Below are 18437 nucleotides of genomic sequence, written 5' to 3'. Positions count from 1 at the left end.
AGGCGGCATATCTATTCAAGATCATTCGACAAGAAAATGGCACAACTTGCCCCTCCAATCTCCGAGGAGCATGAACTTCTCTCTACACGAAAAGTTCCTCATGGATCCGCCACGCCAGAATCTCATCGATTTCAGGCGCACGAAACAAGAGAATGACAATTCAATTTATGACACCACTTTGGTTTGGCCTTCATACGAACGCATAGCCCTGGAAATAACAGAAGCTGAAATCTATCTGCGGTAATTCCTTTTGCTTTGTTGGCCGCAGCTTTGACAAGTATTAAGAAGGCGTAGGGACTGATATTAGAAAAGGTCAAATCAGGATGTATGGGATATATGTACATATAAACAGAGAGTATCATTAAAGTAAAACTACAACGTCATAAAATTATTGCTGCCTCATAATGACGGTTTATTTCCATAACCGGCAAAATTCTAAGATATCCAAACCCCAACGCCATAGACCATGCTCGCTTTTTAATCCCAGTATCTGATGTCTCCATCCAACCCAGCAGTAGCAACTTTGCTCGTTTCCTGAGGATGCCACTGCACACACGTCACCGCCTGGTTGCCCGCCTTCAGCTTATGATACATCTTGCACGTCTTCCAGTCCCAGAAGCAGACATAGCCGGCCTGGTCACCAGAAGCCAGGAATTGGCCATCAGGACTGCAGTCCAGATCGATACCCAGACCAGCGTTGTTATGGCCCCGGTAGCTCTTCTTCCTGTTCTGGCGGAACTTGTCGTTGGCTCCGTAGACGAGGATTTGGTTGTCTGAGCTTTGGTAGGCGACGTATTTGCCGGATGGGTGCAGTGCTGCCCTCGTCATAGGGTACATGTCTGGCTCGGCAATGTATTTGATGGGCACGGGGATATTGTAGTCCCATGCACGGAGCGACTTGTCGTCGGATGTCGTCATGAAGCGCCGGTTGTTATCGACAAAGACAATGGTGTTGATGGCAGCCAAGTGATGGTCATACTCCTGAACCACTTCGTTCGGCGTACGTATATCGAACTGAACAATCTTCTTGTCTGACATGCCGGCAAGGAATTCATTCGAGTGCTCCGGATCAGGGTTGAATCTGATAACATGCGGCGTCTTCCCAGTGGTAAACTTGTTGATGCAAACACCCTTCTCCGTGTCCCAGAGCTTAATCATGCGATCATACGAAGCAGACAAGAACTGCGTTCCCGAGTTGTTGAAGCAGATATCCGACACCGATTTGGAGTGGCCAGAAAACGTCCGCAGCAGTTCCCTGTCGTGATACACATCGCGAATCTTGACTGTGGTGTCCGCACCAGCTGATAGAAGCAAGTGTCCTGAGCCGGGAAAGAACCGCAGCGCATTGACAGCCCCTTGATGGTCCTTCCAGCCGTGAACCTGCTTCTTCGGAATGAAGTTGGTGGCGCTACCAGGCTCCTTGCGCAAGTCGATGTCCAAATCCTGCGGCACATGCATATACGTTCGGCCCTGATAATCGTACTCTTCGGAGCCGTGGAACGTCGTCGTCTCGTCTCCCAATTCCTCGACTTCCTTACGTCGAGTAAGAGCACCAGCAGGCGCCTGTAGGACGGTTCCACTCTCGACAACTTCGTCCTCGTCGATCTCATCGTATTCTTCGTCGCTTGCCAGCTCTTCATCCTCACCAACAACCTCGTATTCTTGCTTTTTAAATTTAGCCCAAGGTCCAACATACGCTCCCGCGCCCTCAGCGATAGTTGCGTCGCCTTTCTTCTCTCGACCAGCCCGTAGATTCGCCGCCTCGGCCTTGATGTCTGCGCCGCTTTGATATTGTCGTCCTGGTCCGCCTTTCCTCTCGATAGCCCTGTGTTTGCTCCGGAAGGTATGTTCGCTCACAAAAGTCTCCTCAGCATGGCCAGTGAGAACATTTTTGCGCTTGAGGGTGGTCGTTGCGTCCTTGTACGGATTTGCTGGGCCGGCTTTTGGCCGCGAAAGATCTTCGGCAGTATAAGGAACGACAGCGTGGTCCGGCTCTGCTTGTTGGCGCACCACGAGGGCATCCTGGGGCGCCATATTCGGCGGGTACTCTCCAAAGTCCGCCATGCTTTCGATTTTGCGACAGGGCGCCGCAATTGCAGATTCAATCGAGGGCATGCGATCAAAAGACAAGCCGCTTTGATGGGCAGAACCGTGGCGCGTCTGACAGAGAAAACCACGTCACGTGATGCACTAGAAACGCTATGATGCTCCAAAGCAGCTGTAGCTTGCCGAGCTATGACGATGGAGGGGGCTGTTGGGATGCAACCCAAAACGGGACATGTACGATATGTAAACCAAAGACGAGAGCGCTTTGCAGAATTTACAATTGACTTTATTAACTAGATTTTGTCTTCCCTAGTACTCAAAGCTTCCATCATTACTCCACATAGCTTCAAAAAATGCCCAGCTCTCCTACCGGAAAAAATAAGCAAAGCAGGAGGCTATACAACCCAAGCCGCGAAAAAAAAATCATCTCTCGTAAGAAGAGAGAGAAAGATCGCCCCCCATGTATTAAGCTGCAAGCGCTTGTAAGTCACCAGACGCTGTGCTTAAAGCTGCAGGTAAAGCCCGTCTCTTCCTCATCAACAGCTGCTTCACCGCTTTGCCAGCTCCATCGTAGTTCTAAACATCCACGGCCCATTTCCCATTCGTGTCTTGCCCTACCGGCTCCTCGTCAGAGATCCCGTCATGTTTAGTTTATCGGTCCTGCCAGAGATAATGGTATCGTATGGTGGGATAGGGTAGTTTCGTCAGTCATTCGACACGGTTTACGAAGACTCATCGCGGATGAGAGCAACAATCATGCTGTAGAGGTAGAAGAAGAACATGATCAAGTGGAAAGCCAGCTTAATGAATGACTCCTATACAATTGTTAGAGCCGTGTGCAAAAGAGAGTCGAGTATCCTTTACGTGGCGACGTACCTTCTTGTGGACATTGAGCTTTCGGAAAATCTCGGTGGCGTCAAGCAAGTGGGTGTTGTCAACAATTCTGGTTCAAAGCTCGTTAGAAAAAAACCTATTCCATGTTGCGGCAATAATCTGGCTCGAGGGCAGCTCACTTCTTAATGTTGTATCCAAGCAGGGGCAGGTTAAGAATAAGGGCAACCCAGTATCCGTTGATCAAGAACAAAAAGGTCAAGAAGCCATGGACGGCGGCTTCGGGCAGAATGTAGGCGTTGAGGCGGTTGCAGAGGTCGATGGGGTTGATATAGTCGCTGCGAAAAGCCGAGTTAGCCATGGACAGACATGGGTCATAGAGAGACCGTCGATAAGACGCATTTCCTTGCGCGCATGCGTCGGACGTCGAGAGCGGTAACACGGGATGCCATACCATTCCAGATCACTGTACATGATGGTGAAGAACACCTGCAGGAACAGGTTGACGGCGTTGATCAACACCGCCAAAAGGAACAGCCACGCTTCGCCAGACATCATGCCGGTGGTCTTTGAGGATTACGTGAAGTGGTAGTTCGGAGGGGAGAGGCGGCAGAAGAAGAGCTGGAGGTGCTTCTTGTCGGTTCGGTCGTCGCAAGCTTTGAGCTCTGGCGCAAATTGGACAAGGTTGGCGCGGCGTGCAGGAGGGAGGGGGAGCTGCTTGGAATTAGTGGGGGTTCGTGATAAAGCTCGTGCCCGGAACGGAGAGGCTGCTGCGTGCGGTCGGTGCTCACCGTAGCAAGGTGCGGAAACGAGGCAAAAGCAATGCTGCGAGCACGGGCTGGAAAGATGCGAGGTGGCCTTAAGCGTCACGGGCGAATGATGCGATTCAGCGGTGGAGAGGGAGGGAGAACGCGGGTTTGTGGGCGGCCTGGCGAGAGACAGAAAACCTGGTGGTGACTGACCTCAACTGGAATTAGTGGTATTTGTGGCGATATACGGAATCGAAACCTGCCTGGGGGAAGATTTTTGAGCTGGTCCCAGCAGCCAACCAGCTCGGCCGGATTGGCCGGTGGGGACTTTCAGCGCTTCTCCAGCAAAGCAAGCACTAACATGAAGCCTCGAGTAATGTCAAGTACATTGATAGGCAGGCAGCCAGACATTACAGCTATCATGAAGGGCTCAATTTATTAACGGGCATCCTCTAGGCCTGCTATCTTCATTGCTGCAGCTGCGGCTGCGTCTCGATCAATCAGCAGACACATCCGACTTGGGCGATATCCAACCGAGCTCTACCAACGTCTGTCTAGTGCAATCCTACGGCGCATTAGTGGCACGACGCACCGCAGAAGCTCCAACGGCCGTCCATTTTCATGTGAATTCACCGGTGCAGGGCACACATACACTTCTCAACCCCACATAGCAGCTACATATGTGTATCGGCTGTATCATGGGGCAGCACAGCTCAGTCTCTACTCTCTACAACAAAGATGTGATATACGTTGCAGGTTTATCTTATTTTCCACAACCACCTTACGCAAGCTTCTATACAAACGCGATGACAAGGAACGAACCTGGCTTTCTCCAATTTGCGTCACGCATAAATCATGCAGGACCCAGCATCAATGCCTGAAAGCCTACAGCGACCCTTGTAGCAGAGAAAAAGCGATTCAATCTATTGCATCCGGAGCACACCACGACGCCAGAACCCTATCGCTAACTTCTAGGATGCCCACATCATACAATACGCTACATAATAATGGTATTCAATCACTTCCTCAAAGCTTTACATTGATCGTACATTGCGTCAATTACTCTCCATTGGCCACCTTCTCCGGCATAGGAATCGGCCCCCCAGGCGAGTCGGCCGTCCGTGCCGTAAGAATCTCGCAGCCGTCTTCCGTAACAAGAAGTGTGTGCTCTGCAAAAAGTATTAGCAACCTGTCTCACAAACAATGGATTCTCCAAGACAATGTGGCTTGTAAACGTACCGAACTGGGCTGTTCGCTTTCCGTCAATGGTTGTGCTGGTCCAGTTATCGGGCCAAGTAATGTCTCTGTATTTGCCCAGAGCAATCATGGGCTCAATGGTAAAGGTCATTCCAACTTTGCACTCGCCCACAGCCTTGTTCTTGGCATAGTGCGGGACGTTGGGCGGGCAGTGGAAGAGCTTTCCGACGCCGTGGCCGCAGTACGTTCTAATTACGCTGCAGTCCTTTTGCTTTGCAACCTTTTCGATAATGTTTCCAAACTCTCGGATCAGGACGCCCGGCTTGACAGCCTTGATGGCCTCATCGAGAGACTCACGTGCTGCCTCCACTACTCTTACGCTGTCGGGATCGGCCTTGGCTCTGTCGCCAATATAGTATGTCTCGTTAAGATCGGCGTGGTATCCACCATGGTACAAGCTGATATCGATGTTGAGGATATCGCCGTCGAGGAGAATGCGCTGATCGGGAATGCCGTGGCAGATGACTTCGTTGACAGATGTACAGCATGATTTAGGGAAGTGGTTGTAGTTGAGGGGTGAAGGGTAAGACTAGATGGATGCCAAACGGCGGATCAGCCCTTACTTGCCCTGTTTTGCATATAGATAGGCTGTGTCATCACTCACCTCGCGCTCTATGCAAGCCTTGTGGACAAGCTCGTCGATGAAATCGGTCGTGACGCCTGGCTTGGCTGCGGCGGCGGCAAGATCGAGGACCTCACGCGCCAGCTTGCAGACTTTGCGCATCGCAGCAATGCCCTTTGCATCGTGGACATCGATCTTGTTGCGGTTGATCAGTGACCGGCTGTACTTGGGGTCGCCGTCTTGCCACCAAGTGGGATGAGGAATCGACTTGGGAATGGTACGATGCTCGGACAGAGGGTAGACCGGGCGCAGCGTGCCGGCGAAGGGGAAGCTCGGGAAAGGATTGTAGTAGCCGGTGACTGGATCTGGTAAGAGTGGTTTCGGAGGAATGATGTGGTGGAGGATATTACTTTGTGTCTTGTGCATGGACTTGTGGTTGCTCTATTCACACACGGTCAGCCTCTACATCGATATCTCAGCTGCCATCTGGATGTACGTACCCAGTTCCTCTTGAAGCAGTCCTGGGCACAGAAGAAGCTGTCCTTGATACCAAGCTTCAAACATGTCGGGCACTGCAGCGCTCCAGCATCGTTGTCGCAGTCTGCGCCTAGACACTTCTTCTTGGTGGGAGGTTCGGCGGCCATGGTGAAGGAGAATCGGGATGCGGTATGTAGGTTGAAGGGAGATGATAGGAGAGCAGCCCCAAGTGACGATGCTGCCAGCGATTACAAATATGACAAGACGTTGGATAAACCTATCATCTAGGTTGACGGCAGATAAAAAAATTACTACAGCAACTTGGGCCAGATTAGCGAGGCTATGTACAAGAAAAGGCGGCGGTTATTCCGCACTTAGCCGTGTAGCGGGGCACTTTCACGGGCATTAACGCGCTATAATACTGGCCAAGGTTCTACATCTTACGATCAAGGACAATTAGAGAGAGGTGGAAAAGTTGCTTAGAACAGGCCTACGCAAAGGTGATCAGATGTGAATGGAACATAAAGTAAAGATAAATAGCATGGAAACGGAATTGCAAGAGACTTCATGGCTTCATAAATCAAGTCTTTTTTCAACTCAGAATCAGTTGCTTAAATCTTCTCGCCTCGAAACTTTGATAACAGTGGGCTATACATCTTCCAGTTAGGTGTTTTGTAGCATCCAGACATTCATGCAAAAGGAACCCAATATTTCTCGCAGACCATCTATTAGAAGCATAGCCAGCTTTTGATTACATTACTCAAAATAAAAAAAATCTCTCGCAATCGGAAGCACAGAGATGGAACACGTCGAACAAGCACAATGATTCCAATTGGGAAAGCCGCCTTGCGACCCCGTCCAAATGCGGCAAGGGCTCGAAATTCTAATGGCTGCGAGATGGGCTGGATCAAGGTACCTAAGACCGCTGCAGATTTTTAATATCCAAATTAACTGCTGCCACTCTTACTAGGTTTGATATTAACTCGCTCAGTAAAAGCCACTAAGACGAAAGGCGGCCGAAGTCACGCCAATAATAACTGTGGCTGGTCTTTAGCATGATGTGATCAGACGTAGTAATTCCAATGTAGCTTTCGCCCCCCTTCGGCCGGAGAGCCTGGGCGTTCATATAGCTCCAGAGCTCCCGGCCATCTTATACTCTTCTTTTCCATCAATAGACCTCTGGAGTTTTACTTCGATAAGAGCTGTTTGGGCTTTGGGAGATTATGGCGGACACTAAGTTTGTTGTTGTTGGCGCCGGCCCTGTCGGTTCGTTGGCGGCGCTTTATGCCGCCAAGAGAGGCCACCAAGTCGAAGTTTACGAGTTGCGGCCGGGTAAGTGTCTACAATTTTTTTCTCAGCGTATCGTGAGTCCGACACCTCCGGACTCGGGCTGGTGTTGTTGCAGCACTTGTGCCTCGGAAATCTACATTTTCTGGCTCAAGGGATTTCAGTGATTCTATTTTCAAGCACCTTTTCCAGCTGAGGAGACATTGCGTTGCTATTTGGCTCTTATAAAGAGTCTACGACGTCTATTTAGTTCATCACATGCTTCCAACAGCTCCGCTAACGACTATGGTGTAGATCTTCGTGATCCGAGCATAGTGCCGCTCAACTTCACAAAGTCCATCAACTTGGCTTTGTCTGAGCGAGGACTTTATGCTATGAAGCAGTCTGGAGAATCACAGCTTGTTGACCATGTAATGTCCGCAACTATTCCCATGCGCGGGCGAATGATTCATGGACAGTCGCCAAATGGAAGTCTGTACGAGCACTCTCAAAACTATGGTGTAGACGATCAGGTAAGGACTTTTCACAACCAACTGGTTTTTACTCATTATATGTTATTTCGTTACCTGCCGATCTCCTAGACAATTTTCCATCTTTTATTTCGCCGGTTTACGAGACTTGACTAATTCAACTTACCCAGGCTATCAATGCGATCGACCGAGGAAGCCTCAACTCTCGGTTACTAGACATCCTAGACTCTTTACCCAATGTCAAGCTATTCTTCAACCACAAGCTGACCGGAGCTGATTTCAAAACCAACAAGGCTTGGTTCGAGGCACGCGACAAAGATTTCGCTGCCAATGGCCGCCCCCGAGAAATTGAGATTACTTTTGATCTCATGATTGGCGCAGATGGCGCGCACTCTGCCGTTCGCTATCACTTGATGAAGTTTACTAGAATGGACTACCAGCAAGAGTACATCGACACGCTGTGGTGCGAATTCCATCTGCCTCCTCGTCCTGTGGATGACAACGAAAAGGACCCCAATGCAAAGTTCCGCATTTCGCCGAACCATTTGCACATCTGGCCCGGCAAGGACTTTATGTTCATAGCCATTCCTAGCGAGGTAGGATTTACCGCTTACAAATACAACAACGCATAGTGATTTCTAATGCCATGTTTACTGATATGTTTCTGCTCTAGAATGGCTCTTTTACTTGCACTCTATTCATACCCAGCGCCGAGATTTCTGAGCTGGAGAGAGATCCCTCGTCTCTGCCAGCCTTCTTTGACAAGCACTTCCCCGGAGTTACGGCCTTAATACCAGGGCCGGATCTCATCAAGTCCTTTGAGACAAACCCTCACCTACCATTAATCAGCCTCAAGTGCAAGCCCTATCACCATGGCTCCTCTGGAGTCATCGTTGGCGACGCCGCCCACGCCATGGTGCCCTTTTACGGCCAGGGCATGAATGCCGGCATGGAAGACGTTCGCATCCTCTTCTCCATCCTCGATAAGCACACAAACCTCGACGAGAGTAACAATCCTGACGGGGAGCTCATCCATTCTGCCGAGACGTCTGCTTTCCAGCGCTCTGTCGCCTTGGCAGAGTACTCGGCCGTCCGGGCTGAGGACGCCTACGCCATTAACAACCTGGCGCTCCAAAACTACGTCGAGATGAGATCGTCCGTTCTTTCACGGCGTTACAGGCTGCGCAAGTATCTCGAAGAGTTTATGAGCGTTCACTTCCCGTCCTTTGGCTGGCAGACCAAGTACTCCAGAGTCAGCTTCGGCAACGAGGGATACGCCGACGTGATCCGCAAGAGTGACCGCCAGGGCCAGATTCTGATGCAGAGCTTCGTTGCGCTCGTTTCAAGCCCGGTTGTCTTGACGGCGCTTGTGCTGATGTATAAGCGCCGCGGATCTCTCCTATCGTTTGTGCGTGGGCTGTTTAGTTGGAATTAATACTGATAGATTCTCACGCGATAGTATAGATATTTGCAAAAGGTTATGGGCGGCATAGTCTGATACAAAGCCAGGATGTTTGGATACCTCAACTCTAGTTATTATACAAGTAGCAACTCATGCAAAAAATAGATTTAATATTTTCATCTTGATAATAATAATCATCATTAGCAATTGACCTTTTTTGTCTCTCTCGATGGAGATGCAAATCTGAAGAATCATCCTCTTACCCCACGGTGTATTAGCATGCGTCTGCGATAGTACGAGTCTGCTTAGTCACCAATCTCCAAATTTTTGACGATTCCGGCTCCAAGGCACTAGCACCACCATATCGAAAGAATCGCGACAACCTCGAAAAGAAAAGCCCCCCATCTCCTTCCAGCTTTGCCTGGATCGCCGCAACCCTTGCAAAGCGCATCTTTGCCAGGATTACTCTCTCCTGCCTTGGGAATCCCTTATAGCCGCCCAAGAAGGGCAATTGGCCAAAAGCAGGCGATGCGCTGTGAGTGAACAGAAAAGCCAAGAACATTCAAACCGAGTAAAAAAGATCTAACCAGGAGTTCAAATCCAGAATTTTGCAGCAATTTCTTCTCCCGACGACGATTAAGCAACGCAAACGCATATATACACAAATCACGCACATAAACACCCGCCCACCATGCCGTCCATACTCAACATCGCACACATGTGCTCCCACCTCCAAAACGCCTCCAAAGCCCGCCTCGGCCTCACCTCCATCGCCAACAACAAATACAACCTGCACCTCGCCCTCGCCCTGCACCGCTCTGGCTTCTTCTCCTCCGTCTACCGCGCGGGCGCCCAGCCCCCCACCGCCGAGCAAATGGTCGCCCAGGTCCCCGAGCCCGTCACAAACGCCACCGTCGCGCAGATGCGCATCTGGCTCGGCCTCAAGTACTGGGAGGGCCGGCCCGTGCTGAACAAGGCCTCGGTGATTAGCAAGCCGTCGCGGCTGATGACTGTGGATGTGCAGGAGCTGGGGAGGCTGACGAGGGGGTTCCCGACGAAAGTCAAGGGCGGGATGGTGCAGGGACTGGGGGTGGGCGAGTGTATGTTTGTTTCGACGTCGAGAGGGGTGTTGGAGGTTAGGGAGGCGTTGGCGAAGAAAGTTGGGGGTGTTTTGATGTGCCGAGTGTCATAAATTCAACGTTTACAGATGGGATCAGGGGAGAAAAGGAAAACTGCGATGTGGAGAAATTGAGGCTCCATGATGTATATATATCGTCTCATTAAGAAATGGCGGGGGAGAAAAGTACGTCTCACTGTATGAATAGAATGGATTCCAAACAAAACACAAATCTTTCAAAGTTACAATCTGTTTGATAAAGCCATGAATAGCCATGTTTTGGCAAAAGAAAAATATAAAGCAGTTTATACACTAATTCCAAAGTCCCAAAAAAAAACAAAGAATTCACCAATGGTCGCTATAAACAGGTAGGTATCTAAGGTATCTTAATAAACTACATCTTTCCTTTTCGACAGAGCACCTGTCCAATATTACATAGACAAAGGATTCGATATCAAACAAAAGAAACAAGGCACAAAAAAAAGCATCTCCACCTAGTCAATCTGACAAAAACGCCACCCACGACCATACGAAACACCAAACTGCTTTAATTTTTTCCAATTGCTTCAGATTATTGCTTATGAGGATGCTTAGCGGGCTGTACCGACAGTCGTCTTAGTAGGTCTCTGGGACAGCGGTCTCGGCAACTTGCTCCTTGGGCTCTTCGACAGTCTCAGAAGCGGGCTCGACAGGAGCCTCCACGCTGGCAACCTCCGGCTCAGCAACAGCCTCAACAGCAGATTCAGCGGCAGGAGTCTCTTCAGCCTTGATCTCAACGGCCTCAACAGTCTCGGGCACAGTCTCCGGAGCAGCCTCAGTAAGCTCAGCCTCCTCAGCAATCGCAACAACCTCTTCAGCAGTCTCAACGTTGGCAGTCTCAACGGCAGCCTCCTCCACAGGGAGAGCCTCAGGCTCAGCGGGCTGGACGGCGGCGTTTTCTTCGTGAGCCACCTCCTTGACAGGCTCCTCAACGGCCTCCTTAATCTCGGCAACGGGCTTCTCCTCCTCCAATGTAGGCGAAGGAGACTTCTTTCCAACCAGTTTCTTGGGAGAAGTCTTCTTGCTGGGGCTATTATCATAGTGGCTACCGTCCGATGCTCCCGATGCCACCGTTCCAGCGGTGGAGGGTCGGGATCCAGCTCGAGATCCGGACTTCTTGGGAGGCGTGGTCGGCTCCTGGAACTTGCTAGTGGAAGCTTGGGTAGGTCGCATCATGCGGGCCAGGAAGCCCTCATCCACATCCTTTGCCTTCTTAGGCGCTTCGCGGGTAGGTTTCACAGGAGGGGGACCAATGCTTGGCCGAGCACGCGAAGTAGGCCTCTTGGCTGATCCGGCGCTGGAAGTAGCTCGGCCAGATGCATGCACGCCCTGGCGTGAATTGGTCTGTCTAGCCTGGGCCGTTCCAGCTGCGCCAGTCTTGGAGACGGAGGAGGCAGTGGGAGCAACAAGAGAAGAGGGAAGGCCAACCGGCTTGGTGGGGGACTTGGTCCTCGCCCTGGCGGCAGCAGATCCATTGTCGGCGGCCTTGCTGGCCAGGGGTTTCCTGACAGTAGAGGTTGCCGCTCCACCCCTGGGCCTTGCAGTAGCAGTTGACCTAGCCGCGGCAGATGACTCTCTCTTTACAGCAGAAGATTCCGCGGTTCTCTGAGTTGGCCTGACGCCCGCTCTTCTGGAAGCGTCCGTAGTAGCCTTGGTAGCAGTAGCCGCTGGCTTGGGAATGGCTCTGGCAGCCGGTTTAGGAGCTGCAGCTGCAGCTGCAGCTGTTCGTGTAGCGGCAGTCCTTGTAGTGGTTGTGGCAGATTTTGTGGCCGCAGGCTTGGCGAGAGTTTTGGTAGCTGCCGGCTTCGTCATCTTTGTTGTTTTCTGCGCCGCAGGACGAGCGCCGCTGGCGGGAGCAGCTTCCTTGGGTGCCGGCTTCTCGGGTTCAGCTTCAGGCGCAGGCACAGCCTCGGGCGCATTCTCCGGAGCAGACTCGGGTGCAGACTCAAGTGCAGACTCGGGCGAGGATTCGGGGGCAGATTCGGGCTCGGCCTCAGCCTTTGCGGTGAGCGGATCTGCGGGCGACAGAATGCCGGTGGGAGTCTCTTCGTCCATGACCTTGTCGGGATTGTGGCTCGGCTGGTCCGACACAGCTCCCCGGAGCTCGAAGGAAGCTCTGGCAACGCCCGCGGACAGCTTGTCCATGGCGGAGCTCATGCTGGCAACAGATGCAGACGACATTGGCGGTTTGTCCTGGCTCGTCGGGGCGGGTTCGCGGGGGATGTCGAGGCTGGGTCGGGCGGAAGAGTCGCGAGAGGCGGAGCCGTTGTCTCTCATCAAGCCGATGACGCCGTTGCGCTCAATGGCCACAAAGCTGCTTCGCACCTTATTGAGCGGCCTTGGGGAGCCGCTGAGAGCTAGTGGCGCGAGAGAAGAGTTAGCGGACGGCACTCTGTTTTGTCTTGCGTGTACAGTATGAGTGTGGGTGGCATTTTGCGGCAGCAGTAGCTCTTTTGGGGGGGAAAGACGCCTCCAGCTCAGCCAAGCTCAGAACTAACAGCTACAGGAGCAGCTCAGCAGCGTCTGCGCCGGACAACAACAAACAGGCTTCTTGAAGGGCATGTAATGATAGGCTGGAGATCATGAACAAAGAAGAGATCACGGAGCAAAACATCAGCACACACTGAGAGCATTACCTCCTGGGGTTGGAGAGGGACTAGAAACACCAAGGGATCTACCTCTATCTTCGTCCGCTGGGCTCGCGTCCCCTTTGTTCTCGAACATGGCTCGCAGGTTCTTGACCGCGCTCATGGTGAAAGACGGGCCGCGTCCGCGGGGGAAACTCTGGGGAAGGCTTTCGTTTGCACTCGATGCTGTAGGTGTTGATTGTGAGGATTAGGATTGGGAAGAGGAGGAAAAAAAGAAACCAAAAAGGAATACTAATAGCTTCGCAGGTCTGCGAGTAGGGAAATTGATAAACAAAATAGAGCTAGGCCGAATACTTCAAGTTGTAATAAGGGAGAAGGAAACGGAGGATCCAGTGTGGTGGCACAAGTACTGCTACAAGCCGCGGGCCCAGGAGGCTGGAGGCGGGCCGCGGGTAAAACATGCGACACAAGTCCAGGTACGGGTGCCTAGCTCGGGACTCCATATCTCCATGCTCCATCCATGGCGCGACACGGGTCAATTGGAATCAGGGGTATCTCTTAGCTTGACCAGGCCATTGCAGAGATGAAGTGGCCTCTTTTCACAACTGAGAGCAGTAATGCTGCAGCTACATAGCCGTACCTGTATAATAAGACGAGGCACAACAGCTGAATGTGAGTGAAACTGTGTCTTGATCAGACACATGTGCACAAGCATCTGTCTTACATGCTTCACAACTGTTCTCCAAATTTAGCAACCCCAGCTGCATCTGTCAGGCCGGGTCATCTCTTCATCAGCCACCTGCGCCTTGCACGCACGCGCCCGCCAGACTGCGAAGATCTCGAGTCAAACCCGCCACACAAGGCAGTTGTCAACGTTTTCCAACTGCAAGAAATGAGGTTCGGATGGGCCGATCCGCTATGCCGCTACAGCGCAAGTTCGGCGTTTCCCCAGGGCGACAGGTGGCCTATATAGCGGGACCTTCCAGAACAAGTACCTGCTTCCACGCCTGTGCTGTCATCTACATGTACATGCCGTTTTCGCCGTAGTGCTCGTACTTACACCAAGTTACTGCCAGTACTTCATCCTCCATCCTAATGTAATACAGGATCGTGTGTTGCTGTTGTTAGAAGGTATTATTTACAGTCTAACGTTTAGCTGTATCACTCACTCCATATGTGGTGGCGTATAACGGTTGCAAGGAGGTCTCTCATACGAGTGTGTGGCCACTTTGGGCAACACACCCAATGGCGCGACGACATCTGATTGGCCACCAAGTTAAAATAGCTGCACAATAACCAGACGCGTCTAATCTCCCTTGCTGGATGTTGGAGGGGTGGATTTCTGTATGTCAGGAGACGAGGCGAAACAAACGCAACTTACTGAAGCTATCGAGACGAACTTCATTTCGGCTGCTGAGGACTCGACGATGATGCGTGCGTGCTCAAAGACCAGTGTGTCCAGCATTGTGGTGAAAATGAAAGTACCGGCTACGGGGAACTCGGCATGGGTGGCATCTGTCACATTGTCTGTGAGATCCTGATGTACTCACTGCTCCGAACACTAATACGAAGTTGACAGCCCCCTTGCATTAGTCGAGTCCAGAATTGCTGCTCCTGGTAAGTGACATAGTACTGTACAATAACGACAAACCTCGGATATCCCCACCTTACAGAAGCACGCAACAGAAATTTATCTATATTCAATGCCAAAAGGATCAGCCTGCTTCTACTTATAAACTACTTCCCAATGGCGCATCGTTCGCACCAGGCTCTTGCTTGCATATGCCTTACAAATACTAGTTGGAGACATGTTAGTATGCATCACCTGCATGATCCAGCAACAGTTAAGGGGGACCCCAGCCAGAAGCACGTTCCCCATACCGAACCCTCCTCTCGTTATGCCAGGTCCTCAAACCAACAATCCCTTCCCTAACCCACAGCTTCTCCATACAGATTCCCGCTGCTAGTGCATAACGTTTCGTTGCCATGTAGGTCGCCAGCCGTATGTGCTACCGTACCAAGGTGCCCAAAATCGAGTCGACACGTTGCCGCGGCATGAGATGAGAGATCGCCCATGGTTCTTTGGGAAAACGCTCCAGGGATTAGGCGGAAACGAGCTGCCCCTTCGGATGTGCCCGTGCCTTGTCTACTAACTCTTTGATGACAGTCTAGCCCTATGCACGTCTTCTTCCCGTAAGGGTATGATGAAGAGAAAACGGTCCTACTAAAGTAGACAAGCGAGATGCTATACAAGTCCTACTGCGAGTGCTTCTACTAGCGCTGCTTGGATCCTAGTACTATTCGCAACAGGTCAATACGAAAACGCAGCTTTTTGTCTCCCCACATGCCAGCCCCCTTGCAGTATCAATCCTACGGGTAGTATTAGCGGTAGGTAGCGATAGGAATCTGCCAGGGCTAACCTCCTACTCACATACGGATCTCTCCATCCTGACCGATGCAGGCCTGGACGGATCTGTTTGTTTCGAGCTGGGCTGACATAAAATGAGATCACTCATGGCTCGTAGGTTCTCATTGCGAGTGAAGTCCAATTGCGTCTTAGTGTACATATACATGCATGAATCAAGTCTATCTATCTGCATCTAATCCTGCTACCAGTCCTAGCAGCAATTGCTTGTTTATATCCCTGAACCTTTTTTGCTGGCCAGCTCTTATTTTGCTTATCCTAGAATCATCAGATGGACTACAAAAATCACATCTGCATGCTCCTTTTCCGTACTCCATACATAGTACAAGACACGTTTTACAGGAGGGGTATTCGTACAACGCAGCCCCCTGGCTATCATAAAAAAAACGCCGTATGATAGCACTTCTCCGGGAGACTGCCTAGACCAAGCGGCCTTTATCAGCTATAAACCATACGGAGCTTTTATTTGGTTCTCTTGGAGTCAAGCTCGGCCTCGTACTTGGCAATCAGTTCTTTCCTATTAACGGGGTTAGTCGTATGTCGATATATACAGATATGTCTTATTGATTTGGCGAGAGGGGAGCATTATGAAGTGGAAACTTACTGCAAGTGAGGAGGGGCAGGGGCATAGTGGCTAAACTCCATGCTGAATTCACCCTTGCCCTGCGTGGCGGCACGCAGCTGCGAGCTGAAGCCAAACATGGCGTTCAAGCTGCAGTCACAGGTCAGAATAAAGTCTTCGCTGCCAATTTCGGTATCGTTAATCGTAGCATTGCGCTTGTTCATCAACATGAGAATGTTTCCTTGGAACTCGTTCGGGGCGGTAATGGTCGTCTTCATCAGGGGCTCGAGGACCTGACCGCCGGCCTCGGGGAAGGCCTTGCGGAAGGCCATCTGGGTAGCCAAGTTGAAAGCGTAATCGGAAGAATCGGTAACGTGGGTCTGACCGTCGTTGATAATCATCTTGGAGCCAATGACGTGGTGGCCCAGCAGGGGTCCCTTTTCACAGGCGAGCTCAAAGCCCTTGGAACAGGCAGACAGGAATTTGTCGGGAATGTGACCGCCGACAACCTGACTCTCGTAGTGGTTCTCGTCAGGCTTCTCGTTGGGCTCGATGTAACCAGCAACGCGGGCAAAGTCACCAGGACCACCGCTCTGTCGCTTGAGGAGGTAATCGAAATCAGCACGGCGGGAAATTGTCTCACGGTAGGCGACACGGGGTTGGCCAGTGACACACTCGGTCTTATACTCTCGCTTCAGACGCTCAACATAGACTTCAAGGTGCAATTCACCCATGCCGGAAATGATGGTCTCCTCACTCTCGGCGTCAACGTGGACACGGAAAGTCGGGTCCTCGCGCTGGAATCGGTTCATCGCCTTACTGAAGTTGTCGGCATCGCCAGAACGCTTGGGCTTGATCGACAAAGACATGACGGCATCGGGAACGAACATGGAAGACATGGTATAAGGGAGACCACCATCGGTAAAGGTATCACCAGAGGCGCAGTCGACACCGAACACGGCGCAGATCTCACCAGCACCGACCTCGTTGACGTCCTCCATCTCGTTGGAGTGCATGCGAACAATACGGGGAATGCGGACCTTCTTGTCAGTTCGGGAGTTGTACAGGTAAGTGCCCTTGCTGAGCGTTCCCTGGTAGACACGGATGTAGGTGAGCTGGCCGTAGTTGTTCTCTTCGAGCTTGAAAGCAAGTCCGACAAAGGGCAGAGAGTTGTAGGGGACCAATTTGACCATCTCTTCTCCCTTGGACTTGTCCAGAGCAGTGTTTTCAATTTGACCGGGGTTGGGCAGGTAGTCGCAAACAGCATCCAGCATGGGCTGGATACCCTTATCGGCCAGGGCAGAACCCATCATGACAGGAGAGAACTTGAGGGCAGTAGTAGCGCGGCGAATAGCAGCCTTGATCTGAGCGTTGGTGGGCTCCTGTTCATCAAGATACAGCTCGGCAATTTCGTCGTCAACGTCGGCCAGCTTCTCGATCAGGACCTGTCGCTTCTCGGCGGCAAGCTCCTGAAGATTGGCAGGGACCTGGTCGGTAACTCGGACCTTGGTACCACGGGGACCTTCAAAGTACATGGCCTTCATGTCGATAATGTCAACGACACCCTCGAACTCGTCTTCAGCGCCGATGGGGATCTGAATGGCAGCCGCGGGGATCTTGAGCTTGGAGTTGATCTGTTCGACGGCTTTCCAGGGGTTGGCACCCATGCGGTCCATCTTGTTGACGAAGGAGATTCTGGGAACATCGTAGCGCTTCATTTGGCGATCGACCGTAATCGTTTGAGACTGAACACCGCTGACAGCACAGAGAATCATGACGGCACCATCGAGCACGCGCAGAGCACGCTCGACCTCGATGGTGAAGTCAATATGGCCTGGAGTGTCGATCAAGTTGACGTGATACAATTCTTCCTTTCCGTTTACCGTTTTCTTCCAGTCGCAGAATGTAGCTGCAGACTGAATAGTGATACCTTTTTCTCGTTCCAATTCCATAGAGTCCATCTTGGCGCCGACGGAATCCTTGCCACGAACCTCGTGGATTGCCTTGATTCGACCAGTGTAGAAGAGAACTCGTTCCGTTACCGTAGTTTTGCCACTGTCAATGTGTGCCTAAATAATCATTGTCTTAGTTTCTTCTTTTATCTCTTTTTTTTTTGTTTATTCCAATACGCCATTAACAATCGCAAGGGATGTCGTACCGCAATACCAATGTTGCGAACTCTTTCGAGACGTTGAGCCTCTGCGGGATCCATGTTGGCGGCAACATATTCGGGCGTCAGACTGGCAGCATCATTCTGTGCTTTTTTCAAACTGTAGTTGTCCAAAATATCAGCCTTTTGTTTCTCTTGTTTCCAGTTGCATAAAACGCGAGCTTGAACGCCCAATGCATATGGAGTGTGTAGGTAGTCCTTACGCTTCCTGTGCAGCACTACATCGCTGAGACGATGCGCTGAAGGCTCGCAGCTGGCTTTGGAAAGCCAAGGGCAGAATCGCAGCCTGGAAATTGCGAGCTCCAGAAGCTGCCTTCTGGGCATCCCCAAACAGATGGCAATTAAGCCATCTGGCAGTCCCAAATGCCCTCATGGTGCAAGCTTGTCCACGGGCAAAGTGGGTGTTTGGCACTGAAGATCGGCCATCGGCTTAATGGCCGCATTGAAACTTTTTT

General features: G+C 51.4%; 7 protein-coding genes across 7 annotated transcripts; 2 read left to right on the top strand and 5 right to left on the bottom strand.

Annotated features, from left to right (window-relative positions):
• Window positions 1-477: 477 nt before the first annotated feature.
• On the bottom strand, window positions 478-2064 carry TGAM01_v200382 (hypothetical protein; the record flags this gene model as incomplete). The annotated part of the gene is made up of 1 exon (XM_018803138.1): window positions 478-2064. One exon carries the CDS (start codon window positions 2062-2064, stop codon window positions 478-480), a length of 1587 nt encoding a protein of 528 aa, XP_018663544.1.
• Window positions 2065-2768: 704 nt separating this feature from the next.
• Window positions 2769-3435, bottom strand: TGAM01_v200381 (hypothetical protein; the record flags this gene model as incomplete). Its single annotated transcript, XM_018803139.1, has 4 exons — window positions 2769-2861; window positions 2923-2989; window positions 3060-3215; window positions 3332-3435. The coding sequence occupies 4 exons, from the start codon at window positions 3433-3435 to the stop codon at window positions 2769-2771; spliced, it is 420 nt and encodes a 139-aa protein (XP_018663545.1).
• Window positions 3436-4685: 1250 nt separating this feature from the next.
• TGAM01_v200380 (methionyl aminopeptidase) lies at window positions 4686-6089 on the bottom strand (the record flags this gene model as incomplete). The annotated part of the gene is made up of 4 exons (XM_018803140.2): window positions 4686-4795; window positions 4866-5412; window positions 5488-5886; window positions 5946-6089. The coding sequence occupies 4 exons, from the start codon at window positions 6087-6089 to the stop codon at window positions 4686-4688; spliced, it is 1200 nt and encodes a 399-aa protein (XP_018663546.2).
• Window positions 6090-7145: 1056 nt separating this feature from the next.
• TGAM01_v200379 (kynurenine 3-monooxygenase) lies at window positions 7146-9114 on the top strand (the record flags this gene model as incomplete). The annotated part of the gene is made up of 4 exons (XM_018803141.1): window positions 7146-7254; window positions 7504-7721; window positions 7850-8275; window positions 8353-9114. 4 exons carry the CDS (start codon window positions 7146-7148, stop codon window positions 9112-9114), a joined length of 1515 nt encoding a protein of 504 aa, XP_018663547.1.
• A 658-nt stretch (window positions 9115-9772) lies between these two features.
• TGAM01_v200378 (hypothetical protein) lies at window positions 9773-10273 on the top strand (the record flags this gene model as incomplete). Its single annotated transcript, XM_018803142.1, has 1 exon — window positions 9773-10273. One exon carries the CDS (start codon window positions 9773-9775, stop codon window positions 10271-10273), a length of 501 nt encoding a protein of 166 aa, XP_018663548.1.
• A 496-nt stretch (window positions 10274-10769) lies between these two features.
• TGAM01_v200377 (hypothetical protein) lies at window positions 10770-12988 on the bottom strand (the record flags this gene model as incomplete). Its single annotated transcript, XM_024548546.1, has 4 exons — window positions 10770-10796; window positions 11150-12061; window positions 12296-12594; window positions 12916-12988. 4 exons carry the CDS (start codon window positions 12986-12988, stop codon window positions 10770-10772), a joined length of 1311 nt encoding a protein of 436 aa, XP_024406761.1.
• Window positions 12989-15712: 2724 nt separating this feature from the next.
• TGAM01_v200376 (elongation factor G, mitochondrial) lies at window positions 15713-18355 on the bottom strand (the record flags this gene model as incomplete). The annotated part of the gene is made up of 4 exons (XM_024548545.1): window positions 15713-15767; window positions 15855-17881; window positions 17971-18082; window positions 18186-18355. The coding sequence occupies 4 exons, from the start codon at window positions 18353-18355 to the stop codon at window positions 15713-15715; spliced, it is 2364 nt and encodes a 787-aa protein (XP_024406760.1).
• Window positions 18356-18437: the final 82 nt, after the last annotated feature.

This window comes from Trichoderma gamsii (assembly GCF_001481775.2).
Source record: "Trichoderma gamsii strain T6085 chromosome Unknown Scaffold_1.2, whole genome shotgun sequence".
Taxonomy (NCBI): Eukaryota; Fungi; Ascomycota; class Sordariomycetes; order Hypocreales; family Hypocreaceae; genus Trichoderma; species Trichoderma gamsii.
Note: the sequence above shows the minus strand (reverse complement) of the source record. Positions and strands in the feature narration are given on the sequence as shown.